Genomic DNA, 26,423 nt, shown 5'->3' with positions numbered 1-26,423 from the left:
ATATTTGCAAAACATTTGGATGCAACATCATTATTTGTATTCAATTCAGTAATTGTGGAATTTTAATTTTAATTTTTTCCCCTCCTCTTCTTGAGATATCAAATGTTTTCTTGATCAAGAACAAAGATGAATAAGTAAGGTAGACACACAATGAACTATATACGCTCTGTTGCTGCACAAGGGCAGCACTGAAAAATAACTGGCTTTCAGTAAAAAGGTGAAAAATTGTACCTGTGTCCTCTGTGTGCCATTTACAACTTCAACTTGGATTTTAGTAAATGTAGAAATATATTTTTGTAATAACAGCTAAGCATAAAATATTTCCTCAGTTTTAGTGCAGTTAATGTTCTGATCATAATACAAAAGCAGCCATAACTTTTGCATGAAATCTGACTTATACTGTTGGGGTAGGTGGAAAATTTTACCTTTTTTTTTTTTTTTTTGTCTGAACAATCTGCAAAAGCAATTAACTGTTATTACCATCTCAAATATTATGTCCATGCTTTATTGTTGACCCTGAAAGATACTGTTACATACATAAATACATACATTGTATACATAAATAGATACATAAATTATTAATATTCAAACAGACACACTGTCTCAATGAAGTCCATCAATGTTGAATGTCTGACAGGTGTAGATGATATGTACAGCTGAGGTCAACTACAGTTCATGTGGAGCTGGGAAGAAAGGAGTGGAGTAGGCAGGCAGAGCCGGGTGGTTTCGGGCTCTGTTAGCAGGAGGTGAAAGTTTTCCAGAAGAAGTTTTTACAGGGGGCTTTGCGGTCGCGCTGAGGCAGTGATAGCCTGTTGTACACAGCCCTCTCCTCCAGACGAGACTCCAGCGGCTCCTCAAGATCCACAGGTGCTGCTTCCCCCGGCAGCATGTTGGTGTCCAGAGCGCCATCCAACAAGCCAGACACCAGCTTCAGGATCAGCTCCTTGCGCTCTTTGCTCAGCTCCTGGACAAAAATCAGAAAAGAAGATAACATATTATTAAGGAGACGTGTGAAAATGTTATATCTTGTAGTGGTCTCACTGGGGAGCTAAGGAATTATTATTTTTCTACTTTCAGATTTTTCAAATGCAAATTAGAAATATCACACACTATTTTGTTGATTTCATAAGTACTTTTGGTTGTAAGTTCAGATATTCTTTTTTACCACAAAAAAAAAAACCAAAAATAAAAAAAAAACTAGATCAGTCTATCACTAATAATAACCAGTAAAAATTGAAATGAAGGGAAATTTTCCCACGTGCATGCATTATTTCCTTACCCTGTTCATGTGGATGGGGCTCCTGTCCTCCACAGGAAGCACGGCGGCTGCTCTAACGCTGAACAGAACCCCCATGAGAGCTGCTAACACCATCAGGAGCTGCATGCTGTGACAGGAGTGCAGGTGACAGACCAGAGCTACAGCCACAGGAGCAGGAGGCTCACAGGAGTGTGTGAGTGAGTGTGAGTGTGTTTGAGAGCAAAGGTCTGAGCAGCTCAGACCAGCCAGAGACCCAGAGGAGAGCGGTGGAGAAAGGGCAGTGCAGTTGGAGGCAGCTGCTGGTCACAAGATTTGGAAACCACTGATGTTTCTCCTGCTCTCCCTCCAAAGTCCCTCACTCTTTTATACTCCTCTCCCCCTGTCTGCCACTGACGTAGATGGTGGTGGGTGTATGACAGAAGGGTGGAGGGTGTATGTGTGCGAGCATTTTTTTTTTTTTTTTGGGTGGGGGGATGCGGGTGTATGTGAGTGTGGAAGAGAAGAGGAGATGAAGGGGTCAGGAGAGAATAAATGGAACCACTGAACAGTTAACGTTTTGACAAATTGTGAGGTGGTTGTGTTGATGTAATTCACTGAAGGAACATCTGCAGCAGATGACGTCACTGGGCTAAAACCAGGTTTTGACATCAAGATGTAACTAATGTATTGGCAGGCAGTCTGAAAGCAAGACCTCTTCAGGCAGGTGGATGGACAATTCCACAACTCATCAACTGTGTGATATCACCAGATGTACTCTAAACTCGCCTTAACACGAGATAGAGCGGCTCCCTGCAGCCACAACCAGAACAATCTAAAAGAGACACAAGCTGAGCACAAGCCGACTTATCACCGATGACTTACACATCCCAGTGTTTAGCAGCATCTGATTCCTGTCATAGTGCTTCTAGGTGCATCTCTGACACCTGCAGATTACAATTGAACGGTCTGACACTCACTTGGGGAAGTGTCTTCGGGTAATGCACATCACCAATCTAATGGAGTAAACAGAGTTGTTAAAAAAAAAAGAACAGAAGAGGGTTAACTTTGGTCCAGTAGAGTAAATTTTACAGAATTTTATTTGCTTCTGGAATTAAAAGCAAAACAATGACTGTGAGAGTTTAATATAGTCAGATATATTGTAGACTTTACATTCACATTAGAGGCTAAGCTGTTTGGATTCAACTGGTGAGAAACTGTTTGCAGCCACCAGTCCACATTCAATATGAGTAGCCTACATTACTTTTTTTTTCTCAGCCAAATCTTTCCCAGGGAATACTCCCTAGAGGTTTGCCCTGGACAGTGTTTATATGATTTATATACTGTAACATGAACTGAAAATACAAATGAAACAGCATACATCACAATTTTTGCTCTTCTCTGTTCTTTACACAACAAATGACTGTGACAACATGTAAAAACCAATGTTTTAGGAAGCATTTATCTGATGCGTTATTCAAAATCATATGTTGCAGCTTATATAAACATTCATTTATGTGTCGTATTTTTAAATATGATGGCCGTTGTGTATGGCTAAATAACATCACTAAATGTAGTTTCTGGCTTACAAAAGAAAAGATTTGTTGAGGTTCTCCTAAACTACTGCAAAGGCCAATTATACTGGTCTGCATTATGTAAACTCCCTGCAAAAACTCATTAAGGGGAGCTGATTACAGCATAAAACATATTCTTGTCTGAGAGAAAATGGTTTCAAGTGTTTGAGAGGCTGACCGCAACCTCCAGGATATATCACTGAAATGGCACAATTAACAGAGTTTACTGGGTTTGCTGTTCTGACGTCTTTAGAGGGTGCTCCTGGCAGAGAACACACAGCACTTATATTTCAGTACGCCTGAGTTGATATGTTCAAATGGATTTGTTGTGCTTTCAAAACAGTTTTTGAGATATTTTCTTCATACACCGTTGAGCTTAAGAAGGCCCGCAGCCAATCCAAAGATTAGCTGACTGTTGAAATGCCTATATTGGCAATTCAGTGTGTGTTTGAAGAATCTACAACAATGGCCTTCCCAGCAAGAGACTTCAAACTGTGAAAAATGTCAGCGTGACAACTGGTATCTAGGTGCTCCCATATGCTATTAATGGGCGTGGAGGTTTCACGACATCTTCTTCAAGTATGGCCTTCAGCACTGGCTCAACAACTCTCTCCAAAAGATCCCAAAGGAAGGGTGAGGTCAAAAATCCTCTGAGGATTTTGTACTGAGAGTTATCTATTAAAACCGTTAATCTGAACATGTGGGTAAATCTGTCTGTGTAACTGCCATGGAAACATTTAAATCTGACTTGTATAATAATGTAAAAGGACAAGTAACACATTGTCTTCAAAGTTCTGTTACTGCAGCACCATTTTAATGGGTATTGTCAAAGCAGATAAAAAAGGCACTCTTTCAGTGGTCTTAATGTAAGACAGTGGATAAGTTTCATGTCTTACATTACAGCATGTGAACACACCAGTCCAGCCACTGTAACGCACTATAAAGGTAGTATGACAATAACTAATGTACCGCATAGTTGCAGGCTGGTTGCGTTTACTAGAAAACCAGTGAGGACTGTGGTCTTACACAACAATGACTGGAATTGATGCAACTGAAGGCAACAGTCACACTTCTCATTGCGAAACACCAATTGATCAGAGCAATTTAATGGAGCCAAGGGGCTTTACGTTCAAATTCAAAGGAAATCTAAAATATAAAGTTACATCCTCTGAATATGTATTTGGTGAATTTGAACTACATCATTTGAATACATTCGTTTATTCCTCTACAAGACTGGCTCATACATTAGCAGAGTGAAGGATGCCATCTTGTGCCTAAATGCTGAAACTGCACTTAAATGGTGTTGCCACAGCGCAGTTCATACCAATGCCTCCAAGACTATGTTTAGGGCTATGCATTTGCAAAAAAGAGCAGGCGAAACAACACATCTGATATTAACCTGCACGTGGTTGAAAAGTTATGTTGCAAATGGTAAAGATTAGCTCAAAACTGGTTTTGGACTTATGGGTAGAGACCTTGAACTAATCATTACTTCCTCAGTTCTTCCACCGTCCTGCAGCCAGAGTGACAGGGACAGAATATTTTCACTGCTGTCCAAAGTACCACACCTTGGAAACCAGCACAAAGTGAACTAAAATGCAGTCCTGTGTCTAGTTGCCATTTAGTGCAAAGTAAGACACATATGCTTTAGTAACTTATCAATGGATGAATGAACACACATCAAATAACCATTTTATGTTATCAATTTATTACAGTTCATTATTCTTATAAAAACACAAATTCATTGCTTGGGTATGACACTATTTCTCAACAAGTATTCAATGTGGATTTAAAAGTAATCGATAGTAACTTAAAATGTTTGACGTCAGCTCGACAAACAAATAAACCACACATTAGATTTCCATTGAGAGAGAAATGAACAGCGTCCTGCAGTAACACTCAGCGTACAGGCTTACTACAGCACACGTTTACTACCAGTGGTCAATACCCAATACTGCAAGTTATAATTGCATTACAAATTCACATCTTAAAAGAAATTTCTTGCATTGCAAAGCTCCAATACCATACTTTTTACTAATTTGCATCTTACACCATGACATTAAAGTATTCCATATTAAATTGATGTTCAAAGCTGAGCATCAATAACATGATGATATTTTAAAGGGACAATTTTCTCAATTCTTGACATTTCAGCTTTCATCTAGGACACTATATGCCTGGCAAACTACGATAATAACAAAAAAAAAAAAAAAAAAAAAAAAAAAAAAAAAAAAATCCTTTTTCCAACAACAAACAACCAATTTCAGGCACTATAGGGATCATGTGTAGAGGACACATTAGTATTATGAATATACGGTCATGACAGATGGCAACTGTGTATTTTCCTATGAGCACAAACTGATATCAAACATTACATGTACATACTCCATATGGTATGTAATATATTGCATAATGTGTCGGTGCAATGAATCCAATAAACAATACTATGTTTCAGAGTGAGGTCAGATTTGATGGCAATGCTCTTCCCACTCAGCCCAGCCCATCAAATTACTCTCCAAAGATAATTACAGATTAAAAATGAAAAACCCAAATACACGAGAAAAATAAATAAACACCAAGAGAATATAAGACTGGAAGGAAGGGAACGAACTAACACTTTCTCTGTGTAAACCATCATGTTGCCAACCATTGAGTATTAGTTGCCACCACCCATGAAATCTTTGGGTGGCTGTTTCAGTGGTGCTGAACTGTGCTGAGGAGATGGAGAAGCAGTAGAATGAGGTTGCTTATCAGTGATCTGAGGGCCAGGTAGAGGATGAACATGGTGATCTGTTGTTGCTGGTCATGCGTCACTGAGTACCTGTAGATGATCAAAAAAGATACTGAGTAACAGGTAACAAACGTGTCAAGAGGTCTGAATTGCACTCAAGTGCTTACTACATCATATACAACAACAACGACATACCTTTCTTGCGAACTCGGGGAGGACGAAAGATGCTTTGTGAATTTCAGGGTTGTAATATCTAAGGTTCATATTTTCAATGTCTTCTTTTGCCAGAGCTTTCACTGGTTCCTTGAAATTTGTTTCCTGTTTAAAGAGTGAAGGGGGACTTCAGTCATTTGATGGACATTACCCATTGCAGAGAAACAACGGACAAGTTATTATGCAACAGAATGGTTTTACATTAACCCGGTGGCATTTATATGAGTCAAGCGTGTGGTGAATGGCAAATGGAGAATGACAAGCACACTCACAGGATCTTTTCCGCAGAGCATGAATCCAATTTGGCCACTGGGATAAGTTGGGATGGTGCTGTAGGCGTAGTCCACCACAGGGAATAGGGTCTTGCAGAACGTCCACATCTCCTTTATCAGCTCCAAATGGAGCCACTGACACTCTCCTGTGAAATTGACATGAGAGCATGTTAATTTTCTGTCTGCCTTTTTTCATATTGTTTCCTTCTTGATGTTGTTGAAAGGCAGACTATATAACCAGGAACAAAAACGGCTGAGGAGGAGTTACTAAAAGCCAGTGCTTCAGGTAGCCTCGAAAATGAAATGTAAATTGTCATTTAGTAGCACAGTTATGACTTTTACGCAGTTATGAACACTTAACTGAAGTTACTCATAAGCCTTTCTCCACCTTTTAACATAAAACTGTATTGAAATGTAGTTACCCTGGGAACAAAGAATTCCTCCATTTCGCAGTGCTGCCTTCATCAGTTGATAGTAAGACTCCTTGAACAAACTCTCAGCAGGTCCTGCAACAAAAAAAAAACTCAGAATGAGACTGTCCACTATAAAAGCTGACAAAGAAAGATGTTACAACACTTAAAAAGTGGCACTTACCAACTGGATCTGAGGAATCAGTTATAATGACATCAAAGGCATCCTGGTTCTGCTTCATGAATTCAAAGCCATCTCCAACGTGGAGGGTGAGCTTGGGACTGAAAAACCCTTTGGCCATCCCTGGGAGGAACTTCTTCGACACATTAATGACATCCTGCACAGGAGAAGAAGCAACATCAGCACCGACATAAGCAGGCGTTAAGCAGGGAAAACTCTAAACAGTGCAAGTCTCTGGAGAGGAGCTAGAGTCCTTGTAAGTGTTGTTGCTCCCACCTCATCTATCTCACACAGAACCACCGATTCCACCAGTGGATTCTTCACCACTTCTCTTAGCACACCGCCATCTCCACCGCCAATAATCAGCACCTATAAGACGAGAAATGTGCCGTTTAGCTGTCATGACAAGAAACTCTCATCCAGAGTGCAAGAGTGCGCCTGGATGGCAGCTTCATGAATTTCCCAACAATAAATCTGAGTGGTACCTTCTTGGGGCAGGGATGGCTGCACAGTGGAAGGTTGGCAATCATCTCTTGATAGGCAAACTCATCTCTCTCTGTGCACTGGATCACTCCATCCAGCACCAAGACATTACCATAGGTTTTACTGAAAAGTGATGTTATAGCAAAGTATGAGAGTTACATTTGAAAGCTCACACACACACACACACACACTGAAGCTAAACACACTAACTCCAAATGTTTACACAGCAGGCAACAACAGAAGATTGCTGCTAGGGCCACCCCCTTAGTCAAATACATGCGTGTGGTTTGGGGGGGCTGAACTGACAGTACATGTGTGAATGAATGAATGAATGAATGAATGACGATATATTTCTCCTATTTGAAGAGGAGGTGTAACGAAGAAAAGACATCAGTAATAATGATGAATGTGTCGACTCTTGAGTCGTCTGTGGTAATGCTGAATAGGGGACAGCCCTGATTACGGTTCTCAATCAAAATTCAAACACTCAATAAATAAATGACTGAAAAAACGATTGATGTTAAGCTGTCAGTGACAGCTCAATTGCTACCTAGCTAGTCCGACTGTTCGCTAAAACTTGAGGCGAAGTGAAAAGCTCACAGGTACCGACCACCTGAAGAAACTTATCACAGCCCCGTGAGCTCCAGGGATTCTAGTAGAAGCTAACAGCTAGCGACATTAGCCAAGTTATGAAGCTAGAAGTACTCACCTCTTGAAGACCATAACATCTTGAAATTTGGATTTCTTGTGGTAGAGGACCTCTTCCACTTGGAGGCTCATTGCCTGCCCAGGCCATAATGTGCCCAATTCCGTAAACCAACCATCTTTAATGTGGTCCATGACAGCTGCCTTCAGCCACAAGTAATACTAACGTGTTCGTGTGGCAATGTGGGTACGTTACAACAAGGATGACGCTTGGCCGTGCTCTGACAGCTAAACGTGCTGCCTCGCCTCTTTAACGAATGGGCGCTGCTGACGTATCCAACATGCCGCTGTGTCAGCCAATGGGATGGCAGCATGAACCGGTCCGTGTATAGTTTGTTTGACTTCTCACCACCAGGACCGCCTATGGCCCCGCCCTGTAGCGAGGAGCCGAGGGTGCCCCAAGTGAAGTGTGTGAGTGCGGGGTGGCAATCATGTTTCTTTTAAAAAATTATTTATTTATTTTAAAAACGAACTTCTTTAGAGTAATACCTCTTATGGAAGTATTACAGGAACTCTTATGACTAGGCTTTCCTACTACACCCATGTTCCCTCACTTTTAATTAAGGAACAGAATCCAACAATTTCCCTAAACCTTTTAAACTCAAGACTAAGAGTGGGCTTGGCTCTATATTTTTGACTCTATTTTTGGCCCTATATTTGTAAAATAATCATACATTGTACTATCATTAAGCCTTACATTTCTTTCCTTTTTTTAATTTATTTTTTTATTTATTATTTTTTTTTAGCAATTCGGTGCTAATATACCATAATAATTTGCCACTACTGATGGTGTGCTTCTACATACAGCTTTTAATTTCCAGGTGATGGACTCTACTGTACAATGTAATTGATGACAATAGAGTTTTTTACAGTCTCAATGAGGTAAAACACATAAAACTCTTTCAAATCAACAAATCTTTTTTTATTGAGTCTCTGAGTCATAACTATTTTTAAGTCTGGACTCACATTTTTTCAACAATGCCTCCAATAAGCCTTTTCTTTTTACATTCAGTACATGTGATACTTAATCTCTCAAAAATATAACCACAGTAGCAAGTAGAGGCACAATACATACATCAGCATAATCCTGTGTCATCATTATTGCAACAATGTTCTGAAAGCTTTAAAAACGAGAAGTGTCTACTTGCAGACTAGAAGCAATGTTGAACATCATTGTTCCGTATTTTCTGTTCTCCGCAGCATAACATTATGTACAGAGCAGCCATAATGAACCACTGTGGTGAACTGAATAAATCATGTGCAAACATCACCAGGCCTTTGCAAAGTAACTACACACACCTCTATTTTTTTCTGACATGACAGTGTTTCGTTTGTAATTCTTGAAATGCATACATTTACATGTACATTATTTACATTATTCATTTGTCTGAAGTCAGGTGAGGTATAATTAGATGGGGTACATTCCAAGCCAGAGTAGATTAATAAGATTTTGAGAGTAAATTCCTCACTCAGTTTTATGTTTTTCCTCAAAGCACTTTTTGAGGACAGAGATGCAAATGTTGTTTCTACAAAAACAAAAATGCAATTGAGCTGTTTGGACTTATTTAGGCAGTTTGTTTAAACTATGAAAATGTAGCTTTTGTTTGTCTGTTTACAAAAGGCAGGCCCTGATGCTGATATAACCGAGAATGTTATATCCCGGGGATAAAGTAAACCAAAAGTAAGCAAATAAGTCAAACTTGTCTGTGAAAGCAGAAAGAAGAATTTTGGTCGAGGATCAAAACCTTGCTGCAGTTTCAGCCTCAACCTTTAAGACTCATGGACAAGAAGTCTCTAAAAGGGCTCCGAACATTTTAAATATGAACATCAACAAATCCATGAAAACTTGGCAAACTCCGTCTGCTGAAGAAGAAAATGTGATATGGTCAAAAGCTCCCAAAATGATTTTTATGTTCCAATGTTAAAATACTGTTCAGCTGATAGCGGTTTATGTACTCATTTATGGCTGCGCTGTTGCTGTGCTATAGTGCATTAATATAGTAGTTTAGAACTGACTACCAGATTAAGGCAGTTATTTATGAAGTAACACGTGAATGCAAAGTATAATTTTTGAGAAAGACACAGAAGGTTTGATGGGCAGAGAGAAAGAGCATATTAACTGAGTATGTACTAGAGATAGGCCCTAAAGCGGGTATGTGAGTGCTGTGCTACTTAGCGGCTTCTCTGTAGGTGAGCATCAGTGACTTGAACTGAATGTGAGCACAGAGAACAGAGAGTAATAAAAGGTGGAATGATGAGCTGTTTTTGGTTGGTTGAAAACCAGACTTGCTGCCACTTATTTGGACCATTTGCAGAAGTTTTACTGTGCATACTGACAGCTCTGCCAGAACAGCGGCACTGTTGTCATGGTGAAAGATGACCAATGCCTGTAGCCTGCTAAGCTGAGTCAGATAAGCCCTGGCTTTCCTGATGTCATATAGTGACACACGACATTACAGAGTGACAGATGCAACATAATCAGTGAAAGTCGGTTGGTCGTCAACAATGATGCCCAGATTCTGAGCAGACTTTGTTGGAGTTAAGTGGAGCTGAGCTAATGTGCTGAACAGAAGCCTGGCAGGGATTCACCAGGGGACCAGTCTCAGAGAGACGGAGTAGAAGGTTGCATTTCATAATCCATTTTGAGACATCACTGAAACAGATGAGACAGAGCTGAGCATCATCAGCATAGCAGTGGTAAGAAAAACAGTTTGAGTGGATAACTGGACAAGGGAAGTGATATTACAGTATATTGAGAAGAGGTGGGGACCAGGCACTGATCCTTGCTGTAACCCAGTGGAAATAATGTGACACTTGAACACTCCTCCTTGCCAGGCCACTTTGAATGATCGCTCCGTGAGCTACAGCTCAAACCACAGTACCCAAGATGCCTAGTTTTCGATAGGCTAGAGAGGAGGATTTGGTGGGTCACCTTGTTAAAGGCTGCTGACAAGTTCAGCCAGATGAGAACTGATTAGTGGCTGCAGTTTGAGTTGAATGACTGTTCTTGAAACCAGACTTTTTGAATCAAGCAGATTTTGGTGAGAGAGGAGGTCTGGTGAAAACTGCATGCTCAGGGTAGTAGTGAGACCTGCCTGTAATCTTCAACTTGAGCTGGATTTAGGGTTGGTCTGCTTAGACATACTTAATGTGATACAGCAGAATTGTGACTATAATGGTAATTAATTCATGTAATTATATAAACAGTTTAAACATAACATAGCAAACATAACCCACAACAGAGACAGCTTTGCACAGAATGGTTATTTTTTTAAATATACATGAAAAAAATAACATGACTGGACCTTCAGTGTCTCTGCATATGTACATGTGACTTTAAAAATCAGTCAGGATTTGACTGCACATATGCGATGTGTGTTGTCTTCCTGCAGACTCAAACTCTCCTCTTTCCATTTCATCAGTATTTTTTGTTAGTCTCACTGCCACAGATGAGATATGAGACAAATAATGTGAAGGATGATGATTTATCACCATACCCTCAAATTTCTATTTGGTTTCATCCATACATTAGGGCTGCTACGAAAACACTGTTGGTGCGCAAAAGACCAAAGGACTAGAAGCAGGTTCAACATATAGTGTAACTGGCTGGTTATCAACTGGCTCAGTTAACCTTAGGTTTTCCTATCTGGCTATGAGCGCGTTTATGTGAATAAGGCAGAGTTGTTAATTATATGATATGAGAAGACATGCTGATGCCTGCTGGTAAATTCGATTATAGCGACATCAAAAAGTTATAAACGTCAAGGTGAAACGTAAACTGATCACTTGATTGTAATAAAAAGAAGCACTAGAAATTTTTCATTTTCATTTAGCTGTAAACTCTTGTTCCCAGCGCTATCCTTTAGGAATTGTGACTCTTTTATTGTGACTTTTTCTGGGTCTTAGTATTGGGTATTAGTCAGCAATCAGGCATTTGACAGGTTTTGATCTGATCCACTGAGGTTAACCTGTTGCGGAGCATGTTAGGAGTTAAGTTTAAACCATGGTGACTTACCATGTTAAGAAGTGAACCACATGCAAATCCAGGGTTAAACCTGAATTCACCTCGCAAACCTCAAATCCTGCTTCGTAGTACAGGCCTCAGGCCTCTGGCCTTTGTCATTGCAATTGAACTGTTAGCTCTATTGCAAGTTGGCTTTTGTTTGTTTGTTTGTTTGTTTGTTTAAAACAAGGCTGACCCCGAGGCTAGCATAACTAGGAACGTTATATCCCGGGGATAAAGTAAACCGAAAGTGAAGCAAATTGGTCAAACTTGTCAGGGCAAACCAAGGAGGATTAATATTAAGGTAAAAATCACAACCTTGCTGCAGTTTCAGCCTCAACTGTAATAAAAAGAAACACTTGAAATTACTTTGAAGCATCAAGGCAGGCTATACTGTAAATAAGTGTATGAATTACCATTAAGTTTCTTACAGAGTATTTTTCTCTTTAGTCTGATGATAAACAAACTATTATGAACATGTGAGGCAGATTAAAAAAGAGAAGTTGAAGTTATGCCAGACTGTTTATGCTGCCTAAGCAGAGAGGAGAGAGGGGAAGACAAGATGAGTGATGGTCCATCTGACTGAAATGTTCAATATAGGAAATACTTAAGTGTGTTGATATTTTTCTAATAAAAGACAACAGAGGGTTCATCTAATTTCCAGTTATCGTCATAAAGTCTCATCATGTTATTCTGAGCTGCAGTGATGGAAGAAGAGTGTAAAAGCATCGACACTGTCAGGAATTCCTGTCGGGATTGATTCATCTTTGTTCAGTTAAAACAGAGCTATGGTAGTTGTTATGTAGCCTAGTTTTTATTTAATGTGATAAACTCGCCCTGCATTTGTTGGAAGCGCTGTTTTGGACACATACAAGATCTGGAATAGCAAAACGATTCGAATGATTTAAGAAAATGTCTACTGTTCGTTATTAATTTTCATTTAGCCATAAACTCTTTTGTTCCCAGCGCTATCCTTTAGGAATTGTGACTCTTTTATTGTGACTTTTTCTGGGTCTTAGTATTGGGTATTAGTCAGCAATCAGGCATTTGACAGGTTTTGATCTGATCCTCTGAGGTTAACCTGTTGCAGAGCATGTTAGGAGTTAAGTTTAAACCATGGTGACTTACCATGTTAAGAAGTGAACCACATGCAAATCCAGAGTTAAACCTGAATTCACCTCGCAAACCTCAAATCCTGCTTCGTAGTACAGGCCTCAGGCCTCTGGCCTTTGTCATTGCAATTGAGCCGTTAGTTGTATTACAAGTTGGCTTTGTTTGTTCAAGACAAGGCTGGCCCCAAAGCTGGTATAACTAGAAACCCGGGGATATAACTGGTTGACTTCTAATTTACCATTCAGTTGACAGCGTCATGTAGGCCTACTCATGTACAGCTGTGCTCTTTATGCTTAACTAATGTAGTTGAGAACCGATTTCCAGGTAAAGGCAGTGACAAACAATTTTATACATTACTAATGTAATCCAACTTTGAACATCGACTTTATTAATTCAGATTTAAGTGTTATGGTGTTGAAAACCTATTTGATTGATAGCACTTTTTAATCCCAAATTCACACAATATGCCCAAGAGTATGTGGACTCCCCTATCCACAAACTTAATCCTGTAATGCCTGACGCCAGAAATAGTGGACAGAAAATTCTGATGTCTTGAATCTGGAACCTTTATTTGGCAAATAATTTTACAAAAAATTATTTGCATATAGGTTTTTCCAAATTTTATACACGATTTTACTACATACTAAAATGCAAAAAATTATGTAATTATAACTTGCTTCAACAGATTAAGTGTTCATGTTAGAATATTACTAAAAATTTTAAAGAAAATGTCACTGGAAAATTGTAAAAATCGCAATTTTCTTTACCTTGACCCAGTGAGTTGGGAACTATCTGAAGGTGGCCAACTTGGATTGTCCCATGTACTGTGTTTGAATTGTTGTAGTGATAAAGGTATCCACCAGGGGTTGGAAGACAAGTATCAGATTGGATACAAGAGGGTTTTGAGTGAAGTTTTTACCATAACGTGATGCAATAGGTCTCAGAAATGCTTGTATCAAATTTGATGCATTTGGCATTATAGGGTTAAATGCTCTATCTGTGGCTGCTTTTTTGGTGGATTGGGCTATAACCCTTCATTTCAGGCGAATCTTAATGGTACAGCATACAATAATATTTAGGAGTATTCTTTCAACTTTGTGGCAACAGTTTGTTGATGGTCTGCTTCTGTTTCAACAATGCTCCTGTGCACAAACTGAGGTGCAGATGGGCCTGCAGAGCCCTGACCTTGGCCCCACCAAGCTCCTTTGGGATAAACTGGAACTCTTACCGAATGGCATCAAATCCCTTCAGCCAGATTCCAAAATGTTATGGAAAACCTCTGCAGGAGAGGCTGTTGTAGCAGCAGGAATGAGCAATTCAGCAGTCACTTATGTTTGGAATGCTCATGTCTCACGGACTGGGTCATGTACTGTCATGCTCTTCAAATGGGTGTTAACACCTGTGGTGATTCAAACTGTTTAATTAAAAAATGAAGACAAAAGCTTTTTCCTCTAAAAACATCTTTAATGAAGAGGTCTGTGATTTCACATATTTACATGGTAAACTGTTCCACAGATGACAAAAAATACACTTTGAAATTCATTTAAACATTGAAATAGTGAATTTCATTTGCAGGAAGGCAAAATGGAGGTCATTGTTTCTCAAGGATCAAAAATATTTCAAAATAAGACAGAAAATAATATCAAAGGGAGTCTATCTTTTGGGCCAGTTATGCCGGAACCCTCTGTAGAGAATAAAAAGACAGGATGTTAACATACTGAAATTTCTGACTTTGCAGAGGCAAAAAAAAGACTCTTAGACAGTATATTGTATATGTTTACCTATCAGATTTTCCAGCCAGGTATGACATACTTCGGTTTCCAGCTCCAAAATTGGATTTTTGTCCCTTGGGATTTTTCTGTTGGGTAAAATATTTAAATTTTAATCAAACACCAATAAAATCTATGCTGTTCAATTAAAAAAAAGTTAACAAACCCTCAACAATACCTTTTTCTTAAAATCATGGGCTTGCCGGTTTGGATCAAACTGTGAGTTGTCCTTAGATTTGGTATCTGTGAAACAAAGAAGGTGCCATGATCTGAATACATTTTTAATAATGTACAGCAAATTTAACTGAATGTACAATCAGTTGTGATTTGTCCAATGAGATGGGGAAAAAAACAAAACAATCATATGCTTACCAGCAAAGACTTTGAGGTCTGACTGACTGTAGTCGAAGGGTGTGAAACTGTCTGGGGGAGGTGGTTCTGTCTTCTGGGGCTTCTCTGCTGATTTCATCAGCTTCTTACTCGGTTTGGGAGTCGACTCTCCAACCTCACTGGCGACCCTCTCCCTTTTCTTTCCACCACCTTTTGTGGATTCCTAATGAAATAAGATAAGCAACATTATATTCTGATGATACTTAGAATAAACATTTTAATGAATGTATTCCTGAATGTATATATTGTTTATATTTGTGTATATATTTGTTAAACTAACAAGATGATGAACAGTGCGAGACAACTGTTCCCAGTTTTGTTGTACGAGTAATTAGACAGTTTCGCTCTCTTCTTAATCATCTGGGGTTTAAATTTTTCCAGCAGATGAAGCATTTATGGTGCAACATTAAATCACTTAAAAGACCACACATAAAGGGAATCTTTAAGGAAATGGTAAGTAGGTAAATAAGTAGGTAAAGCACCTATCACAAATAGAAGTGCTTCACATCATAAAAAAAGTACACAAGTTCAAGACAAAGGACAATAGAAACCACTACAATAAATAAAAAGCAATACAATGGAAAAGGTGTTCAGCTGCGTCATCTAGATGTCACATGAGTCAATGGATCGCAAGGATAGCGGGAGAGTATTCCATAGTTTGGGTGCTATGGCTTGAAAGGTGCGGTCACCTCCGGTTGCACAGCAGGTTGGAGGGACCGCCAGTAATTTTGGTTCAGCAGACCTAAGAGGCCGATTTACTCTGATAACAGTGACCCTGTCCACAAACATTTGAGGAAGTTATTCCAATAGAGTATTAGAGAAAACTGGCAGTTGTGGAGCAGTGGGGGACATAATGGTGTTTATAATATTACATATACAATATACAATGGTGTTTATCATCCAAGTGATAATATTACAGGCAAATAAAGCAATTCTACAAAGATTTACAGTAACTGGCTTCATTTGCCTAACATACTTTGTTTGGCTGCATATTTAGTCGATATATTTCATCACAGCCCACTCAAGAACTTCATACCATATGGGCCTATGAGTGAAAGAATGATATTGCACTAACCTCCTCAAGTCAACATCATATTGACTCACTAGTGCTGCAACAGTATGAAATTGAAAATCTTGCATCTGCTGCCACCTACAGGTTGAAATTTTCACTTTGCTTCACGCTCTGCAACATCGAATTGTTAAATTTCTATTTACTGAACCCAACAGACCACACGCTGTGTGGGGTTGTCAGACACGCACAGAAGAGAGACGTTGTGTAATCACTCTTCAAGATGACACTGAAGTTAGAATCTCTGCAATGTAAAAATGAACAACAACAAGGTGGCTGCTGTGTGGCGTAAGATGAAGAAGACACGCAACATAATTAAGTTATTGCATATAATGACAGTAACTTTAGCATTTTACTTTTATGCAACTTGGTGCATCTTTAAATGTTTAAGTCTGTGCTTTGTTAAGTTAAACTGTTGAGTTCTACAGTTGCAATTCTCAAGCCAGAAGATTAGTGGTTGAAGCTTGATGCCAATATCCAGGATTTACCATTAATTTTCACCTACGTTTAAACAAATACCCCTTTGTAGTCTCATCTGATGATCCTGTTGTGATTCTGGTTCTCTCTGTTTGCATAAGCCAGTCTGTTATTTAACCCATGACGCACGGCTTTCTGCTTGGATTCACATTATATAACTACAATCACGTTGTAAGGTGTGAATGACCACACCAGTGTCACCCCAGAGCTTACACCTTCATGACTGCTTTGTGATTACAAATCTGCCAAAACATATTTTCCTCAAAGAGCAGCAGAGTTGATCATCCGTATTTATGAGTTTGATTAGGGGATGTCAATGATTTTTACTGACATCACTTATTCCAATTAACAATATTACAGGCAAACAGAAAACGACTGATGCTGGGGCCTGATCACAGTAAACACCCTTCTTAATATCAATCATACTGTCAGTGCAGTAGAAGCTTTAGAAAAGCACAAAGCTTCTTTCAAAGTGGAATTAAATAAGAAAACTTCACTGCCAGAGTGCTGGCTGAAACTGACAGTTAGCCTGCGCAGCCAATATTTTCCTGCAGTTGGCAGGTTGGCGAGTGTTTCTCTCAACTGCTACTGCCAACGCTTCTGACTGTGATGCGTGCCAACGTGCTAATTTGAAGGAGCTGTTTCAGCAAGGAGCGCCCTAAAACCAACATTTCACTGAGGCCATCATCACACAATGGATTACTGTGGTGCATAGCATTACTGTGTACACTAGTGATTGACAGCTCAAGGCTAACACAGTGAAAGGCTAAGGGGAAGTGGTGCCGCTGGCAATGAGAGAAATGGTGGTGATTCTTGTCTGTTCTCCTGCACTGTGGACAGAAGATGAAGCACTGAGACTTTTGTGTAACTAAGCATTTAAAAGAGAGAGGAATCACCATATGGTGGCAAGAGTGTGTATGAGTGACCAAGCAGGAGGGAGCCAAGCAATCCTCCAGAGACACAGAGCTAACAAGAAGTGGGCTTTTGGGCTATACGCAGCTATTGTTGTTCCCCAGGAGGAAGGAAGAGCGTTTGATGAGTGGAGGACATGTCTCTAATGCGACAATCCCAAGCTGTGCGTTCCTCTTCCCCAGACACATCATGGGACAGATATAAATATTAAAAAGCCACTAACATGCTGGGTGCTGCAGACTGGCAGCAGTGGATCACTGGCTTGTGAGTCACCATATTTATGTGCAGAAATACCATCCACGTCTTAAGAAAATGGGGGGCATTGCCGAGGGTTAAACTGGCTATTAAAGCTCTATCTTTAACATGCTGTGCCAGACTCTTGGGTAACTGTAACTCGTGTTTCTCATGGATTTGTACTTTCCCAACAGGGACATCAACACTGAAGTTGACAGAGTGCAAGGACTATCTGAGGGGGAAAAGAGAAAATGGGAGGACATGAGAGCAAAATGACTCACCGCTGCTTGCTGGCGAACAGTAGCAACGTTCTGGAGAGACTCCTGGTAGCTCTGTTTAGCCTTGTTTCTTTCCTCTGCGGAAATCAACATAAAAATACAGTGAGGGGCATTACGTTGTGTAGATTGTAGATTTGTATTGTTTAGGTAAAGTTAGACCCCATTACCTGTCACTTTCCTCGCCTGTTCCTTTGCTTCTTCCTTGGCTTTCCTCTTGGCCTCGAACTCCTTCTGTTGCTGTTCAATACTCTGAAGTTTCCATCTTTTACTAATCTGTAAATGTGAGATGGTACAGCTATCAACGTTCAAACACAAATTCGTCTGGACATGAATGAAGGTATGGAGCTGTTTGATTACCTCAAATATTTTTGAAGATGGGTCAAACTTGGCATTCTTGTTGATGTGCACATCAGTGGAGGGTAAATACTAAAAACCCAAAAAGAAAATAATTGAATACTGTGTGTCCTGTTAAATAAAATACCAAGAATACTGAAGACGAGTCACTGGTCATCTCTTACCATTCTGAAAGGGTTCTCAAAAGACTCAATGATGCGTCTGGCTTTCATGTGAGCAACAGAAAGGGACTCCTGTTCATTCTTTGTTTCCAGCTCCTTCAAAAGGAAGCAGATTCCTCACATTAGTACCCACAGTTACATACAAACTAACGGGCTGAATTAATTAAACTCAAAGTTGATCTCTACCTCGAACAGTGGGATTTTAGCTGGTGCTATGAGACCACTTGTTTTCTGTACATCAACATCCATTTTGTGCTCATTGTCTGAGAAAAGCATTCCTTGTTTAACAGGCAGTTCTGAAAAGAAATACATTTGTGTGAGGCCCAATGGGTTAAAATGTTAAAGTCAATCAGGATAACGCACAACATGTACATGCATCACACTTACCACCAGGAGAGAAGTGGCGGAGATCGCTCTCAGAGACCCTGGAGGTATCATGAGGACCAAACAATGCAACCTCTGGCTGGAAAATTATAAAAGATCACATTTATTTAAACCTAGTTGTGGCTTTCTCAACAGAATCTGAATGCAGAAGCAGTTTGTAACCAACCTTTTTTATGGGTGTGAGTCCCTTCTTCTTTTGAGCTGCAATCTCGGCCTGTGTGAAGTGCAGAAAACATTGCAAGAGAGATAAATAGATGCCTTTACTGACAAGTAACTTAACAACACAAACATTGAAATTATATTACAGACAAAAACCCATCATATACCCACTGCTCACACACATCTCCTCTCACCTTAAGGAGAGGCATTTCTCTTGCTTGCTGCACCAGCAAATGGAGCTCATTGACCTGCTGCCTCACCAGAGGAGGTACAGGGTTACAGCAGGCAATGATGCCCTGAGGCTCTCTGAGTGAATACAGACAAAATACTGTGCCGGGGGTTATGAATAAAAACACTCGAAGAACTAACATAAAAATGAATACAAATCTAAGTGTGGAAACCTAATCAACTTACCTAGGCAGCTCTTCAGATATCTTGCTCATCATGTGAGTGGGCAGGACATATCTAAACACACAAGTAACACTAAATTAAAACATGTTAAGGAAAATGTGGAAAGACTACTAATTCTTCAAGAAGCTGGTCACAAAGTTGTGAAGGTTGCAAAATCTGCCTGGCAAGTATAAATATAGGAGAACAGCTCCAGCAGATTTCCAGAACAGCAAGTCCCATCCATTTCCAAACAGCCTACCCGGTGCTTTCATCTTCCTGCCTGGCCAGCTTGTCCCTCCAGGCAAACAGCAGTCTGAAGGCAGTGAGCTGCTGGGTGTTAAAAGACTTTTTCTGCTTCCTCTGCAGCTCCAAATACGACTCCTCTGTGTATATAGGCTTCAAATATTTCTGTATTGGGGGGGTGGGGGGGCGGGGGACATAGTGAATCATGCCAAATGTCAGAAAATGTAGTAGATTATCGTTTGGAAATTAAAAATATGAAAGCAATAAAGGAACTGTGCAACTATTGGATAGAGAATAGTGGGATAGGAGGGTCAGTTTAATCATGGTTGTGTTTGAAGTGAGATTTGTGGACACCTTTAGGGAAATATCCTTGCTCTTGTTCCAAACAGACTGTAGCAGGCCGGGCTGCCCGTGGTTGAAGTCCAAGAGCTGTGCCCTCACACAGTCGTAGATGTAAAGGAGGTAGTGGGTGTCTGTTCGGGCGTACTGCACCATTTCATCTGGCAAGGGGCTACAAAGCAAAGTTATGGGCCAATTTTTACTTATACTGTCCCAAATCAATAATAATTTCACTTTTCTATGACAAATGTTACAAACAACCTGAAAATGCATGATGTATTTTCCTGTTGAAAAGAAACTGTATGCAACAGATACGCCTGAGCAAATTAAGCATCAAATGGTCAAGTCATCTCCGTACCGAATCCTCCAGTCGGCCAGCTGGTAGCGTTTGTCTGAGTCCACGCTGCAGAAGTGTTTGAGCAGGTGGTCGAGGGAATGTCTGGCCAGGTTCAAAGCTCGGCTGGCCTGATGCGTGTCAAAAAGGTTGACGACATACAAGCCGAAGTCCCTCTGGAGCCACTCGATGTCAGAGTCAGCGCCATGAAACACCTGAGAACAGGAAAGAAAGCACATCACCACTTCATCTGAAACTAATCTAATGAGGCACCGACTTATTAAAAAAAAATAAATAAATAAAAATAATCTATATTACTGCTTAGATAAAAAAAAACAACAACAATAATAATTAAAATCTGTGTGACCATGTGACATTTTTCCATTTGGCTTATTTTCGCAGCATCTTTCTGTAGATCCATCCCACGCGCCAGACTTCACAGGTGACCTACAGTGTGTGAGTCACGGTGGTTCCCACACACGCGCCTACTTTATTAAACACGTCTGAAGAAAATGGGGCTCCGAGACGGCTCAAAGAAATACAGACTCAGAGGTGCCAAGATGAAATCTTTACAAACTTAGATTTTCTTCTAGAGGTTCCCATCTAGTGTCAAAAGAAGATGATTAGATTTTTCAGATGTAACCAGTTTGTAAGGTAGTCTGAGCCATCTTCAATTACATGAAAAATAAATACCTTCCTTTGAGTCCATTTTAAAGACACTGTCATTGCGGAAATTTGGGAATGTGATAACACAACTCAATTAGACAGGGCTTTATATTGGACATCAATAGTGCAGTAGTAAGACAAGCAGACAGGTTTTCTTTTGATATTCTCAATTAAATTATCTAAACCACTTATTTGGAAGTAAAATCCAAAGAGGATGCATCAGAAATATTTCTCATAACTGTTCGCTGCAGTGTGGAACTCCTTGTGCACACAACTACGTTATGTCCAGTAGGTCCAGTAGTTCAACCTGAAGGTAGCTCTGCAGGATCTACATCTACATCCATCTTAATTTTCAGTTTCAAGTGTGGTTACAGTTTCCACTCTGTTGTAAAGCTACAACATGTCCCCGGATTCCACGTTCACAGATGATTAAGGTGGTGAATAACTTGTTCACCCATAAGGTAGGAATGCTGGCAAAAATTGAACAACAAAAAAGAAAGAAAAAAAAAAAAAAAATCACATACACAGCTGCCCATTTTGAAAACTAATCCAATGAGTCACACGACATGACACAGGAACAAACAATTCGTCAAACGCTTCCTACCTTGACAATAGTTGGGTCAGTGAACGCCTCGTTCAGGATGTACAACTCGCTGCGGAGCTCCAAAGTGTCGATGATGAAGTCCTCATCTCTGGTGGAGATCTGCATCAGACAGGTGAGGCCGAGAAAACTCCTGTAGGAGTGGTGCTGCGGCAGAGAACAGAGCGTCAGCAAAACCTGTCCACATGCATCTGCTGATACACAAGGACAGGGCAGCTCTGCAGTGGCCCTAACAACAGCCTCAAAATTTACCAAAGCTGCATCTTCCTTCCTGACACAAAACTGAAACATTATATGTCTCACAAACATGTTGTTTGGCATCAGATCACATTTGTGTCCTTTGTACCTCAAGGTCCACTGCAAATTCAGACAATCTGCACAGCTTCTCATTCAGAGCCACCAGATCCTCCAGGGCGTCAATGAAGGAGCACTTGGTTTCAGCCATTGGTTTGTACATCTAAAAATAATCCACACATAACAGATTAGATAGAGGCCTCACCAACAATGACAGACTCATATTACAGGATCTCTATAACTTGCCTGTGGTTCTGGCTTAGACAGAAGGCTTTCTGGTATTGTGAGATGATCCAGTTCATATTGGTATGGGTGTGCAAACCTACAAAATCTTTAGTTTAGATGGATAACAAGAAATAAGAAGGGACAAAATATTAATATCACACAACAGACAAGTCTTACATGTCTTCAACATGTTCCTGAGTTCTCTGCTGGTGAATGAAGTCTGCCAGGGCGGCCGGGACATCAAGGTCCTCGGGTCTCTCTTTACGGATTTGTTTGTTGGTGAAATCTATGATTGGACAGCAAGAGAGCAAAATGTTACAGGTGTTGAAGAGTTGCGATCTCGAGTAAAATTAATATTGTGAATAAAAACAGAAGGGAAGAAGATTGGCGTGAGAAGTATGTCTTACAAGAAGGAAGAGTCTTTATTGCATTGGGCTTGATGAAGATCTTGGGAACAAATGGTGTGTTGCTGTTGTCAACTTTTTCCTTGAATTTCAGCTGAGGTCGTGCAACGTTCTTGGCGTGGAGCAGTCGGAACATCTCAGAACGACTGCCAGAGCCGGAACCCTGATCAATAAAAGCATTGTTTACCAAAAGGTCTGAAGCACCAGTCTAAATACAGAGATGTCAAAAGACCCAGATGCCTGTTTTTGCGCTGCTTTGATAAGTTTGAGGTGCTTCCCCCTTTCATTTGAATTGCTCTGTGACATCGTTTACATACTGGCTTTTGGTTGTCTATAACTTGTCTCCGATGTTTCGCCTCAAACACAAAATATCTTTATACACCAGTACTACCGGGTTTTTTCCCCACAAGTCGCGGCTGACCTGTTGCTGCAGCCATTCCCTGTGTTGCTATTATTACATAGTCTGCCTTTTTTTCTCCCCTTTGTGTTTGTCGTCAGAGTAGAACACATGTAGGGTTATTATGCTGACTGTCAGACCCAGAACAAACAATAAATACATGAATAAATAAATAATAAAAAAAAAAAATCACATCTCCAGTACCTGTAACATCCAAGGCACCTTGGCTACTTTAGAAAAACAAATATCATCATCATCATTTTCAGAATTCCAGCATCAACTTGGTACCAAAGTATCTGTTCTTGTGACATCCCTATATTAATATTTATCAAGAGCTACTGAAAAATAATAATAATAAAAAAAAACATTCTAGTGCTTTAATTGTTTGAATGCCAGAACTCGCAGATGACGATTCAGCTCGAACGCAGCCCAAAACACAGACTGGGATCTGCAGTAGACGAGCTAAGAGGTTAATTAGCCAACCTTGCGATTCCAGCTGGAAACGACAATCTTGGGGGGCTGAAACCCAGCAGGCATAACAGGCTGCTGGGTCCTGTTCACCCCGTCAGCTTCATCAAGAAGAATCCCCTGGAAATCAGATAGAAGAGCTCGGTCAGTTTGAAAAGAGATTTCCATGAAGACACACCACCACAAAAAAAAACAGAGCTGCAGGCCATACCGCTCTTTCAAGGATGACATCATTCGAGTCCACAACCAAGTCAAATCTCTCCTCCAGCCCTGTCAGCTTGTTCCGCTCTCTCATATGTGATCTGCAGCCATGGTGCTGCATCATCTGACTCATGCTAACAAAGGGAAACAGGGACAAGAAGAGTGAATTTCCTTTATCGAAAAATCAGCACACGGCAGGTCACTCATCAAACCCACTCTTTTGTCTGCATGTCCAAGGCTCAGCTCACAGCAGAGCAATCACAGACTGCAAATGCATCAGGAGAGTACTGTTGCGGTCTGCAGTCTGGTCTTGAACAAACTCCTAGAATCAATCTGTCCTTCATTTTAAAAGCCAAGACACATTAGAAAAATCCCACATATGCTGGAGGCCCACAGCTACTGACGAGTATTCTTGAATTTGGCAGTGGCGGGGGCTTTAAGGCAAGTGAGCGACAGGTGGGGCAAATATTGGCAGACAGATGCAAGTCTGACTGAGCCTCAAATCCGAGGAAGCAGAAGCATACCACGTACTCACCAGTGCAGGAGCTTATCTCCTTGACTTTCACAGAACTCCTGGAAGCCTGGGAAGCTCCGATAGAAATCATATTCATCTCCAGCTTGAGGCAAGCTGGCGGATGCTTTGGTGGCTGATAATACAGCACCCAGTCCATACTGCAGTGGAGAGACAGGCTGAGTGGTTAGTCGGGACTTTTTGTGAATGTTTTCAATGTGTTCAAAAGTAGTTTTAAAAAAAAAAAAAAAAAAAAAAAGCAAGGCAGGGAAGCACTGAAATGTGATGTTTATTCTGCTTTTCAGTTTAATGTGTAATGTAAAGTTCAGGTTTTCCCTAAACAGGAAGCTTGTTCCTGTGCAGTAACACATGGCTATGAGTTTTGTGCAAACACCAAATACTTGCCGATGGAAGCTTCTCATATTTAGACATCTGATTGCTCCACTTTATAGCCATCGTTTTAGCTTACTAAGACTGTTGACCTTCAGCGGGCTATTTTAGAGGTGTCAAGAAAATCGACAGATTCGTCAGATAAGCGAATTTACCTCTAGTCCCAGGTGAAATAAACATTTAGCCTGGGAGATGCGCATTTTGATGCTAAGAGATTAGCACAGCGAGGAGGCATACTTCTCCTAACATCTACCATCACCTTCACACGAAAGGTGGATAAACGTCAAATCAGACCTTGTGTCAACAGTTAACTGTGCGTGTTCCCAACCAGCACCTCACTCATACTGCGACTACAACTCGTAGCCAACAAGCTGATCCACGTTGCCGACGCTGACCGCTAGCCCGGACTCAAACTCTGCGCGCCCAGCTCGGCGAGTTGACTCACTTTAACGAAGGCGTCCACGTCTTTAAAACCGGGACACAGCTCGGTTTTTTCCTCGTCGTTAGCGTCCGGAGTGCTGCCTCGGGGGCCACTGTCCGCGGAGTCGTTGCTCTTTAAAGTGGCCATCGTTCAGCCGGGCACTGTGTACATGTGAGCCGCAGGAAGCAGCCTCTTCCCTCGGCGTGTTTCTCCCGAGCTGCGGAGAAGGACGCCGGGGGAGAGCCAGCGCCGCCTGACGGCCCGGAGGATGACGGCGGGGGTTCACTTTCTACAATTCATCCAGGTCATCTTGGAAGTAACACGGTTGTATTTGTGTTTGGACGTATTACTGACATTTCTAACTTTTTTTATCTTTGGTATCCGGAATGTTTTAGGTTCACATTGTTTTAGTGTTGCGCCGACGACTACCACCCAGCGTCAGCGCATCCATTCATTGCAGCGACACTGTAGACACAGCCTTCCCTGCCGCTGTATTGCCTCGCCCATCCAAAGCTGACCAACATGTTGCACCGGGATCCTTGTACCATGGGGGGGCAGTATTGATATTTGCAATCTGCAGCAACAGAGCCACAGCATTTGCACTGCGTTGGGGTGGAGGATATGAGGAGAAGCCATAGCTTGACCAATATCTCTGTAAGAGCTATCTAAAACCACATCTGAGCCCAGAGCCTTTTGCTGTTTTCAGCAATTGAGGCGATACTGTGGGTATACTAATCATACAAGAATATCCTTCCTTTGGTGTCTGGTGTAAAAGAAGTTAGAGTGTGGGCTACTGTTGTGATCCAGTGGTCAATAGCATGTGAAGAGGCATTGCTGAAGTATTGACACACCAGCTCATTATGGATGATCTGTGGTGTGTAGGGAGAAACCTCTCTTTTCTTCACTTCCCCTTCCTATTGATCTCTTCACAGGGTCCTCTCCCTCTTATTATCTTAAAAGCATCTCTGCAACACTGGCTCAATCAATATTTCACAGTAGCTTTCCATGTCATTCCCTTGTTTTAGTGGAAAGAATCACAAGTTCAGCAGATACGTGGTCTAAAAATCCAAGGAAACGAATCAGTATTCTTTGCAAAAGCCGCAGCTCAACGCCAATTGCTTGATATGTTAGTTTTAGACTGTGTCTTCTTTTAGGTAGCCTATTGCACGTGAGCACTGTATTCAAGACATTTGATTCTCTGTGATGGTAGTACTTATTATAAAACAATTAGAATATGCAGCAAAACCTGTTTGAGTGTGTTCTTTATCCACTGAATAAGACATTACTGCTGCCATTTATGCTCATTTATATGCTTTTTCAAAAAATATTATGCATTTTATAGCTTTGATGGCGCCCCAAGGCACCACTCAAGTTCCTCCTGCAATAGAAGACACTAAAACTGCTGATGCTGAAAATGACACACATAATTAAAA

General features: G+C 40.7%; 3 protein-coding genes across 3 annotated transcripts; all 3 read right to left on the bottom strand.

Moving 5' to 3' along the window:
- Positions 1–484: 484 nt before the first annotated feature.
- LOC139619927 (somatostatin-1B-like) lies at positions 485–1,584 on the bottom strand. Its single transcript, XM_071474993.1, has 2 exons — positions 1,280–1,584; positions 485–964 (listed from the first exon to the last, which is right to left on the bottom strand). Exons 1-2 carry the CDS (start codon positions 1,382–1,384, stop codon positions 737–739), a joined length of 333 nt encoding a protein of 110 aa, XP_071331094.1. The 5' UTR covers positions 1,385–1,584; the 3' UTR covers positions 485–736.
- Positions 1,585–4,493: 2,909 nt separating this feature from the next.
- srm (spermidine synthase) lies at positions 4,494–8,027 on the bottom strand. Its single transcript, XM_071475890.1, has 8 exons — positions 7,808–8,027; positions 7,101–7,221; positions 6,892–6,984; positions 6,619–6,772; positions 6,447–6,530; positions 6,025–6,170; positions 5,735–5,857; positions 4,494–5,629 (listed from the first exon to the last, which is right to left on the bottom strand). Exons 1-8 carry the CDS (start codon positions 7,936–7,938, stop codon positions 5,612–5,614), a joined length of 870 nt encoding a protein of 289 aa, XP_071331991.1. The 5' UTR covers positions 7,939–8,027; the 3' UTR covers positions 4,494–5,611.
- Positions 8,028–14,362: 6,335 nt separating this feature from the next.
- exosc10 (exosome component 10) lies at positions 14,363–25,209 on the bottom strand. The gene is made up of 25 exons (XM_071475889.1): positions 25,015–25,209; positions 24,204–24,340; positions 23,679–23,802; positions 23,483–23,587; positions 22,606–22,765; positions 22,376–22,484; positions 22,220–22,295; positions 22,026–22,136; positions 21,683–21,826; positions 20,437–20,627; positions 20,094–20,250; positions 19,756–19,904; positions 19,521–19,571; positions 19,301–19,412; positions 19,114–19,161; positions 18,951–19,026; positions 18,750–18,859; positions 18,567–18,659; positions 18,406–18,474; positions 18,216–18,321; positions 18,052–18,125; positions 15,061–15,241; positions 14,867–14,931; positions 14,701–14,777; positions 14,363–14,603 (listed from the first exon to the last, which is right to left on the bottom strand). The coding sequence occupies exons 1-25, from the start codon at positions 25,135–25,137 to the stop codon at positions 14,573–14,575; spliced, it is 2,679 nt and encodes an 892-aa protein (XP_071331990.1). The 5' UTR covers positions 25,138–25,209; the 3' UTR covers positions 14,363–14,572.
- Positions 25,210–26,423: the final 1,214 nt, after the last annotated feature.

Source organism: Trachinotus anak, unplaced genomic scaffold (assembly GCF_046630095.1).
Source record: "Trachinotus anak isolate AG129_WGS33_773 ecotype Australia unplaced genomic scaffold, CSIRO_AGI_Tana_v1 ptg000004l, whole genome shotgun sequence".
NCBI classification, from domain to species: Eukaryota; Metazoa; Chordata; class Actinopteri; order Carangiformes; family Carangidae; genus Trachinotus; species Trachinotus anak.
This window is presented reverse-complemented; position numbering and strand designations above follow the sequence as displayed.

Bases quoted from the DNA above. Each gene is read 5' to 3' on its own strand.
- LOC139619927 (XM_071474993.1), bottom strand. From the start codon at position 1,384: ATGCAGCTCCTGATGGTGTTAGCAGCTCTCATGGGGGTTCTGTTCAGC. The intron at 965-1,279 runs GTAAGGAAATAA...ATTTTTGTCCAG, and splicing joins GCCCCATCCACATGAACAGG to GAGCTGAGCAAAGAGCGCAA.
- srm (XM_071475890.1), bottom strand. From the start codon at position 7,938: ATGGACCACATTAAAGATGGTTGGTTTACGGAATTGGGCACATTATGG. The intron at 6,773-6,891 runs GTGGGAGCAACA...TCTCCTGTGCAG, and splicing joins TTCTGTGTGAGATAGATGAG to GATGTCATTAATGTGTCGAA. The intron at 6,171-6,446 runs GTAACTACATTT...TCAATTTCACAG, and splicing joins AGGAATTCTTTGTTCCCAGG to GAGAGTGTCAGTGGCTCCAT.
- exosc10 (XM_071475889.1), bottom strand. From the start codon at position 25,137: ATGGCCACTTTAAAGAGCAACGACTCCGCGGACAGTGGCCCCCGAGGC. The intron at 19,413-19,520 runs GTAAGTTGATTA...GTATTCACTCAG, and splicing joins ATATCTGAAGAGCTGCCTAG to AGAGCCTCAGGGCATCATTG. The intron at 18,322-18,405 runs GTAATCAAACAG...TCACATTTACAG, and splicing joins CATCTTCAAAAATATTTGAG to ATTAGTAAAAGATGGAAACT.